At 26.5% G+C, this 10,099-nt stretch overlaps 2 protein-coding genes across 7 annotated transcripts; one reads left to right on the forward strand and one right to left on the reverse strand.

Annotated features, from left to right (window-relative positions):
- Nucleotides 1–28: 28 nt before the first annotated feature.
- Nucleotides 29–6,726, reverse strand: LOC105432418 (COMM domain-containing protein 4). Of its 5 annotated transcripts, XM_089084768.1 has the most exons (9): nucleotides 6,590–6,656; nucleotides 6,413–6,454; nucleotides 1,718–1,781; nucleotides 1,393–1,464; nucleotides 1,181–1,246; nucleotides 1,038–1,077; nucleotides 724–924; nucleotides 390–536; nucleotides 29–212 (listed from the first exon to the last, which is right to left on the reverse strand). In XM_089084768.1, the coding sequence occupies exons 3-9, from the start codon at nucleotides 1,718–1,720 to the stop codon at nucleotides 175–177; spliced, it is 567 nt and encodes a 188-aa protein (XP_088940894.1). In that variant the 5' UTR covers nucleotides 1,721–1,781; nucleotides 6,413–6,454; nucleotides 6,590–6,656; the 3' UTR covers nucleotides 29–174. The 5 variants fall into 5 exon arrangements, with proteins under 5 accessions (XP_088940894.1, XP_088940881.1, XP_088940887.1 ...); XM_089084755.1 differs by lacking the exon at nucleotides 6,413–6,454 and having other exon boundaries at nucleotides 6,590–6,722; XM_089084761.1 differs by lacking the exons at nucleotides 6,413–6,454; nucleotides 6,590–6,656 and adding an exon at nucleotides 2,058–2,770.
- On the forward strand, nucleotides 2,354–6,323 carry LOC105432419 (uncharacterized). 2 transcript variants are annotated; one of them, XM_011647221.2, is made up of 4 exons: nucleotides 2,354–2,485; nucleotides 2,955–3,016; nucleotides 3,257–3,453; nucleotides 3,873–6,323. In XM_011647221.2, exons 2-4 carry the CDS (start codon nucleotides 2,957–2,959, stop codon nucleotides 5,614–5,616), a joined length of 2,001 nt encoding a protein of 666 aa, XP_011645523.2. In that variant the 5' UTR covers nucleotides 2,354–2,485; nucleotides 2,955–2,956; the 3' UTR covers nucleotides 5,617–6,323. The 2 variants fall into 2 exon arrangements, with proteins under 2 accessions (XP_011645523.2, XP_088940869.1); XM_089084743.1 differs by lacking the exon at nucleotides 2,354–2,485 and having other exon boundaries at nucleotides 2,887–3,016.
- Nucleotides 6,727–10,099: the final 3,373 nt, after the last annotated feature.

The following is a 10,099-nucleotide window of genomic DNA, read 5'->3' on the forward strand; positions in this document are numbered from 1 at the left end:
GATTAAAAGAAAATTAAAAGAAAGAAAATTTAATTTTTTATAACATATGTGATATTTATTGGTTATTTATGGTAAATAACAAATATTTTTATTGAAAAATTATAATAATTACGTAATAAAACGTTACAATTATTTTATTTTATATTCATTTTATATTATTATCTTATTTTATATTCACAAGTTTTCCATTAATGCCCGTGCTCTTTTTAATTCTGAAAAAGAAAAACAAATATATTTTGCAATAAAATGCAAGATAAAACTTATACAAATATAGTACATATATAAAGTTGAAAATTTATAGTAAATCATAGTTCAGTATGATAAAGTTGATAAAGTAATCTCAGAAAAAAAACTATTAGTCATTTCTGCAAATTAAACCATTTCCATACCCTTCAGTAACACTTGCACATCATCTTTAGAGATATTTATAGTGGAATCTTCTTCTTTTCCGTCTATTTTCTTCAATTTTAGCGTCACAGTAGAAACAGGCGATGAGCTATCGCATGGTAATACTTCGATGGAAGACAAGCGACTGACTACGAATAAAAGTTGAAAGTCAATTTTAACGGAAAACATTTGACACAACAAAGAAAATTGTCAAATATAGCTGATAAAAAATAATTTTTGTACGTTTTAACAAGCTGAAATTTTTCCGAAAATTAAATTTAAAGCTCACACATCTTCGACATATTTAAATAAAAACAAAAAGCTTGCACCGATCACCTCTTAAAGATTGAGATGAAAGAACAGCAGTGATCTGAGAACAATGATCTGTGTGAAGCCTTGCTACAGCTGTACTATGCTCTCGCGGAAGTCCTAATTGTTGCAGTTCACTGCTCAAATCAGCAGCGGAAACGCCATATCGAGCAGAAGATGTAAATATCAATTCAAGAGCGGCTACTATTGCTTTCGCATCGCTTATATCTAAATCAAATGAAATTTTACATTCTCTTTTTTTCATCGACCATTTGTCGCATAATTTAATTTGAAAATATATAAATAAATATATATTAATAATAACATAAAGTTACACGCACCAAGTTTAGTATCTTGTGTGATTTTTTTTACTTTTTCCTCCTAAAAAATTGGATGTGATAATTTTTTTGCTTTGGTAATACGAAAAACATATCACATTTTAAATCGACAAAATTAGTACTAGATCGCGATCTGTATTACTTACATCAAGTTCTCCTTCGGTCAAATATTTAGCCACTGCTTGACCGAGCATTTTCATTTTAATCGAAGTCTAAAAATTAAATATTGAATGTTTTTTCAAAAAAATCTCTGTATAATATATTTTCTCATTATAACTACCAAGATTTTTAATCTAACATTATTCTAGATATCCTACAGAGACAAACATACAGAAAAAGATTATAAATTTAATGATACCATTCGTGAAAGCGTGTTGATTTCTGCCAGCAACCAGTCTGGGCAATCGCCATCACCAAGAAATCTGAATTTCTAATATAAAATACAAAATACAACTAGGTTTGAATATTTTAAAATAATATAACACATACGTTAAATAAATTTATTAATATTTAAATTTTTAACATTAGATTTTTAATAAACATGTGCAAAGATTTAATTAAATTTAATTGAGATAATAATTTAAAAAACACAAATTCGTGCATTAAAATATTTTGAAAGTTTATACATATTTCGTAATAACAAAAAATAATTTTCGCTACAACATGTTTTTATAAATTCTTACCATTTTTAATTTCCTATTAATTTAATTTCCTATTTCGTGTTTACGCTGATTCTTTTTCTTTTGCCTAAAAATCAAGTCACATATTTTTTTTTTTAGAAATTATGATAATATTATAACTGCAATAATAATCTTATATTTCATTACAAATAATAAGAGATTTTTCTATAATTAAAGTAAATTCAATAATAAAGAATATAAAAGCGATACAAAAAAGTCATTTTTCTCCTACATTTTTTTTTATTTTACATTATGTACTTATTTATAAAATTATCAAATCTAGTTGATTTATTCTATGCACTTTGACGAAACGTTTAATTAACTAGAACTCAATGGAATTCACCATCGTGCAACCGTAGAGAGGTCTACATCAGTCAATTACACTACGTCTACTGTGGGTCTTGGATCCGCTGTGTACCCTCGGGGCGGAAAACAGGGTGACTTTTTTCCGCCGTGCTATTCTTATGATATTTCTTTCGCACTGATAATGTTTCTAACAATAAGTATCATAACGTTATGATGGTAGGGCGAACAGACGTGGACGTCAGGATGTTTGCCCTTGTTGGCGGAGTAGATTGGCGTGGGCATCCGCGCCAGGTGAACGAATTCCCCATGCAATCCGCCTAATCCTTCGACCGCGACGAAATGGCCCACGGGAGTTTCGACCAGCGGACATAAATATCGGGAGACGAATGGGCCCACCGTCATTCTAGTTGAGAAACCCGCGAACGTCGGAGACATTCGTCAATAGGTAAACGCAATTTGCAACAGGTAAGAGATAATTGATTTAAACAGCATTTATTCATGATCTTCCATTCATCAACAAACGTAACGATGGTTTTATATAAAATTATCTACAAAATTAATTAAGAATAGGTTTTTTAAGATTTTTTTTAAATAAATTATTTGAAGAAAGATAATAATTATGATGATATAATAATTATAATATTATGTCTCCAATATTTTCATTAACGAATATCTATGTCGAATCAGAATTAATATAAATAATTACCATAATTAATGATTGAATTTCTATATGATCAGCATTCATATTTACAATAATTTTATTAATTAAATCATTATAACATTAAATGATAAATATTTTCTTATAAAAACATAAGAAATATGGGAACTTAGAAAATAATAAAATTATAACATTAAAATACAGTTTTCTTTGCATTAATTAAATCATAATATACTAAATAAAAATGCATACAAGTATAATTTTTTTATTTTCCAGCAATGAGGAAAATATTGCTGGTCACAACCTTGCTATCAATAGCAATGTCCGAAGATATTCTGGTAAATAAAATATTACTTATAATTATTTAAAAAATATATATGTATATTACAAAATTTTGTCAAAAATTTAAAGTTTAAATAGACGCATTATAAAGTGCGCATAATAAAATGTTACATTATTGACTTCAACGAAATAGAGAAATAGATTTCAAGAATAAAAAATTTCATGTTCATATTTTATTACAATTTATTAAAATTTATTAGTAATATATGTAAAAAAAATTGATTTTACTCTTTGAGATGGAAACTCATCCAAGATTAAAAACGACTTGGATTCGTAAACAGCTTTGGAATAGAAAAACAAAACGACAACAACAGAAAGATATTTCTTCTGAGGTGGAAGAGTTCTTAAATTATAATGACAGACAATTCCCTCGACTTTCGGACACCCGATTCATTAGCGAATCAAGAAAACTGCCCACGATGACACTCATCAGGTAATATTTATGACAATCATCTTAATTGCATTAAAACTTTAAATTTAAATTTTACCCCATATTTCCAAATTTTTAATAAATATATTATCCATATATTATAGAAGCTAAATCATCAGAAAGCATTAATATCTATAAAAAAAGGAAGATCTTTGTATCGTATATAAAAACGTTCAATAAATATGAAGATACAATAAAATTTTATTCATTTGTAATTCTATTTTATTTACTCACTTAATATAACAGATTTATAATAAATTTTGCAAGAATATTAAATTATGAAAAACAATGAAATATAATAAAATTTTTAGTAAGAAAAGATTTATTCAAAATTGATTAAAAAATTATTGCGGATGCAATTGAAAAATAATATGAATAATATAATGTTAAAAAATAAATAATAAAATATAATTTCGTTGCAGGCAACATGATTTGGTGCGATTTCCACAAGTTAATCTGTTATCTTCCGGCAAACCAAACCTTGAACTCTCAGCAAAACCAAGAGTCTTGATCTCCATTGGCATACAAGAAGAGAAGAACGTCGCCGATCTACAAGAAGATTGCTCGTCGAGAAAAAGTTATTGCAAATTCAATCAAGGTTGGCAGGTTCAACAACCATTCTATGTAGAGGAGCCAAGATGGGTTGACATTGATGTCGACTACATAGACAATTCTCAGCATGCAGATGGCGATCCTTACATACTGACACGAGGAAAGAAAATTATTAGAATTAAGAATCCAGAACAAGTAGACAAAACAATCGAGGATTATGAAGCGACCTTCGATTATCCAAGCAAGAGCAAAGGGCTGAAAAGCCGAGTAAGAAGATCCATCAAAATGAACAAAAGATCTCAAAATAAAATAACCGACGAAAGGGACAATCAAGTAGAGCAAAGAAATCGTTATAATAGTCTTGAAGATACTGATAGAGATAGAAATAATACTATAATTATCAAAATAGAAAATACAAATAAAAAATCTTCAAAGATGGACAAAATATTGGAAGAAACAGGTGATATCTTTATTGAAAAATATAAGAGAGTTAATCAAAATATGACAAAGAGATCATTGCATGAATATAAATTTACAGAGCAGAATAAAAAATCCGCAAATGATCTAATCACAGATTTCGTTGAAGAAAAACGGAAAATACAAAACAAAGAAAGCAATGATATTGAAAATGACAATAGCAAAACTGCAGAAGTAAATCAAATTAAAAAATTCAATAAAAATGATGGAAAAAGTCATTTTACTGTTAATATAAATAAAAGAAATAAAAGATCAGTGTTATTGAAAAATCAAAAACTCTCCGAAAGTCATAACAAACAGGTTTATGAAATCGACGTAAATTCCAAGAGTGATGGCGAAAGGAATGAAATCGATACATACAGGCAGGTAAAAAATAAAGCTTACATCAACAAGTTAAATGATTTAGATACATTCAATAATCTCTTATCTCGCAATAAAGATCTATTTAACAATGAAAGCTCGAATAAAAAAGATGTAGATCATAATACTAAATCTATCGAAAGAGTGTGGGAACTTCAACATTATCCGCACAAGAGATTAGAAGACGAAGAAACGAAGAATGAGAAAAATAAATCTGAAATTAATAAAGATGATGTAGAAATGACAGATTTGCAATCAACAAACGAGTCCGGCTCAAAAAGCTTCGAAACGAATTCTCGAGACAAACGTAACGCTTGCAGAGGTTTCATCTGCAAGATCGAAGCGCAGATCCAGGAAGATAAATGGCTGAAGAATATCGAGAAGGAAATTCAGGACTCGCTGTCTTTCAAGCGAAGAGACAAACATAATGATATTTTAGACAACCTAAACCTAGACGAACTTTACATAATTTCTCGAGGTAAGAAATCACTGTATGATTTTGGGAAGGACGGTCTCCCGTCAATGTCGCGAAATACAAACAACGTAGATCGCGCTAAAGTGATGATTCCGATGGGTCTTCTGAAATTGTTATTGATGGAAATGTCCAAATGTAACGACGATAATTGCGTCAAAGCGAATCGATTGCCACTGAGGGATAGACGTGGTAGTTCGCTCGATGAAATCTTCGCGGCGTACGACCCATATTATGTAGTTAGAGGAAAACGAATGAACCGAAACCAGAAGGGCACTTCACTCGAAATGGATGCGAAGCAATAGTATCTAAAAATGAGAGATCTAAAACCGTGCGAGATCGCATTCTGCAAGATGTAATTGTTAGCTCTATATAGAGAAAAGTAGAAACCCATCAGGGAAATCCCCATCATGGTTCCATTTATTTTTGATTGTGATGCAAATACAGTAATCATTTTCTTTCTTGAATTAATGAATATTGAACCATACAACAGCTATCATATATCTCGCAAGAATAAACTAGTGATTTTATTCTTAAAAATTGACTATGTAATAATAGAGTTTGCAAATACGATTTTTTTTTCTATACGAAATCTGGAATCTATATATGAATAATTAAATTCATAATTATATAACTCTCTTATTCATTCTAAATTTGATAACTTATTTATTGTAAGTATGTTATATATTGATAAATTCGAAATATGAACAAAAGATGCATGGAGAGAATGACTTTCGATTGTAAATTAGGAAACTGCAATTTGTAATGCATTAAAAAAATAAAAATAAATATAAACGTTAGGAGTTAATTGAAGAATACTAGTAGTTAATTAACATGTAATTCGCTTTCTGTATATGAGAATAGAAGTTAAGTAGATTTTTTTTTTAACGTCTTTCTCTTTTGGTTTGTCCTTGTAATTAATACGCTTTAAATGCTATTGTTTATGCGCAAAAATAAATAATTTACAGAATCTATATCACACAAAAATGTCTAATTAGCTATAAATATAAAAATAAGGTATATAAGACTGCAGAATATTTTGTGTTATATATTCCTATATATTACTAATTTCTTAAATAGTAATAATTCAAAATATTATACTTCATTTTTCCTATTTTTCCCATTAAAATTGTACATTATAACCTATAAAAAGAAAATTATTGTGAAAAACATTTATTCGTTTCACATGTTATAAATTACTCTATGTCACAATTTGTTAAATATTGTATTATTATAACAATGTCTATTTGCAATAAGTTTATTCACAGGAATACTCACTTAATAACTAATATTTATACAAGTTGACACTGACTGACACATCAGATCAAAGGAGGTTAGGATTGTGACATTTCTATCAGGTCGATAAGTTAGTTAACAGAACGGAAATTAATTAAAAAAGTTTTGATGTCATTAGCAAAAATTAAAAATTGTATCTGCCAACTTTACTTATATTTAATTTATAATAAAAATAAATAAAAAGGAATCTATAAATTCAACTGTAAAATTTATCTCAAGATTGTAGAATGTAAATCTGAGAAAAGGATATTGCCAGCTGTAGATAAGAAGACTCAATAAGTTTTAGAAGATTATTTAGTAATTATGCAAATTTTTATAATATCTTTATAACATTCTTAATCAAATACTAATATAGCAATTATCTATTTATTATAATATTATATGTATATTTAGTATAACATAAATATATTTTTAATATTATTTATTTATAATTATTATTTTACGTAATTTTACGTCAATTTTTACAATTCACAGATTATAATAATATCGCAATTTATTATTATAATATTCTATCTATTTTTCTATTAAATTAAGTTTTTACAATTAAACAAATCAATACAATAGCTGAGAATTTAAAGAATAGAATGTAATAGATATACACACGCACACACACATATATATATATATATATATATATAATATATATATTAATAATCCTTATCGACAACATTTTTGTGAAATTAATTATAGGTATTAATATACAGTATTCTTGCACTACTAGCAAAAACTGATAACTGATCGAACTGATAACTGATTTTTGATATTGTTGGTACTGTTAAAATGTAGAAAATTAGTACTGATTTTTAATACGGTTAAGGTACTGCAATCATGTAATAATACTATAATTCAAGTCTTGGTCCATTGCTATCAACCCGGCATTCCAATAGTTACTGGCTGCGCCAGTACTGGCCTATAGTACCGCGTCAGTATTCACTACTCAAAACAGATATTGATACAGTATCTTGCCGATATTTATTTCCCATTTGGGATATTATATTTATAAATATCGATGACTTGAAATTTAATGAATTAACATGTAACAAATATACACAACTTTTATTTAAAAATATCTTAAATTTTAACAACTTTTATTTTTGTTAAAAAAATCATTAATATTTCCAGAATATTTTTAATTCAAAATATTGTGTTGTACTGATTTATTAATTAATTTCACTGATATAAAAATTTTTTAATTAAAAATGTAGAAACTTAATGCTAGATCAAATATCACCTGAGATCAAATATCAAATATTACTTTTTTGTTAACATAATATCCACATTTTAATATCGTCGATTTATGATTATATTTATTATAATTACAAAATTTGAGATTCATTAATTCTTAAATCAGATTGTGTACTTCATGAAATAAAAAAATTTATTTTTGTAATTTAGCCATTTTTTTAATAAACATAATTTTAAACATTTGCATAAGTGGGTGTCTAAAATGTTTGGAAAATATGTTACAAAATCATTCATGATAGCCATTTATTGATTATTATTTATGCTAATTACAATCAGAATTTGTATTATTATTTTTATTTTTATTAGTTTTATAAGTTTTCTCACTCAATTTATGACTGATCTAGATAGACTTACATAACACTGAATAAACGAAAAATTACGATTCCTAATCAATTTTACATAGTTAATTTATACTAAATATTCGCATTTATATGTTTAAGATAATTAAAGAAAGGACATGAATGAAACATTATGGGCTATAGAAATATTAGAGCCTGAAGCAATTTATTATTTTATAACAAGATATGCAACAAACATAGGTACATTACAACATAAATCCTATATATTGCATGATTGAAATTAATCAGTTACAATTTCTCAACAGGAAATTTATTATGTGCAATACACTATTGTTATAACGTCGCGTTATTATTAGATAAAATATATAAAGGTCAATAAAAATTAAATGTGAAGCAAAGTGTTTTTAATTGAAACTATAGAAAAGTGTCTCAACAGGATCAGAATTAAATTTCATCTCGTCGAATGCAACCAATGGCCACAAAAATGGTTACCTTTCAACGTCAGTTATTAATTCTGTATTCTGTTTGAAAATAGAACGATTTAAATGATTGAGAACGTAATAGTGTGTATAATTATTGATTAACATTCAGAGAAAAATATAATTCCTATCTATGTCACGATACACTAGATATTTATATACTATTCAATCTTAGTTTACACATCACCTGTTCTCCATTTATATCTTATTTCACAAAGTCGAGAGCGTGAAATTATTTTTGTCATAATTGCATATGTCATTGTATATTGCATTTGTCATAATTTGCAAAATGTATTGATAAATTAAAGTAGAATAAATCTTGTATGGCACTTCTAAATATAAAGCTTTCCATAAAAAAAATTAATAGTAGAATTGCATTTTTCCATGAATTTTGAATTGATTTTTCCTTAACGAGAAAATTATTCAACTTTATTTATGTTATATGATATTTTCTTCATAAACATAATTGCATATATTTATATTAAAATCTTGTTTTCTCAATTTAAAAACAAAATTTTTTATAAAAACTTCAATTTGACACTTAAATTGTCCAAAAAATTTAATATTAAAATATAAAAATATTGCTATTAGTTCTTATCTGACCTTTTTGTTAAGGAATAATCTTTTCTATAAATTCATTCAAGAATGTATTACTACTGATTATTTTTTACAATACATTCTGTACAAATTAACAGTAATACTGATATAGGCATCTTTTGAAAGACATTACTGACACGTAGAATCGTAATCGGCGAGAGAAATTTTCAATTTTCAATTTACTAAATGAAATACTAATTAAACGTTATCGATATAATGTTCGTATCATTTGTAATAAACGCAGGTCGAAAGACACAAATCGTAAGTACACAAGTACAAGTAAAAATCTCTTGTAATTATGTTATCAATCTGAAAAGAGATATTTATGTTTCTATCCTTCAAATACTTCTTTATTTCTATAAAATTAATACACAGTTTTTGTTTAAAAAATACGTAAATTTTAATAATAGTATATTTAAACATGACGATTAATTACATAATTTTTTACTTAATAAATCTTTTAAAAAAATAAATATCTTTCTATAAACTTAATTTAAAGCATATATTAAATTTTCTCTTCGTCCTTAATTTAAAAAATTATAATTTAAAAACAATATGTTTTACAAAATTTTTATATAACGCTTAATACACGCTTAATACAATGCTTAAATATTTTACTTGACATTACTTGATTTGAATTCTTTGAATAATCTAATTCACATAAAAATTAAAATTTTACTCTGATAAATTTATCATTAATTACATGTCGACTTTAAACAACATTTCTTTTTCAAATGTGGAGCATCTTGAAATTTTAATAATAGATAGCGAATATGAAACAATAATTTATGATTTTGTTGACATTTATGAAATTACAGCCAGAATTTCGCAAAATACTATTTATGAAACGCTATCGTAAATTTCTTCTTCCG

Source organism: Pogonomyrmex barbatus, unplaced genomic scaffold, assembly GCF_055798465.1.
Source record: "Pogonomyrmex barbatus isolate J1 unplaced genomic scaffold, ASM5579846v1 scaffold1, whole genome shotgun sequence".
Classification (NCBI taxonomy): Eukaryota; Metazoa; Arthropoda; class Insecta; order Hymenoptera; family Formicidae; genus Pogonomyrmex; species Pogonomyrmex barbatus.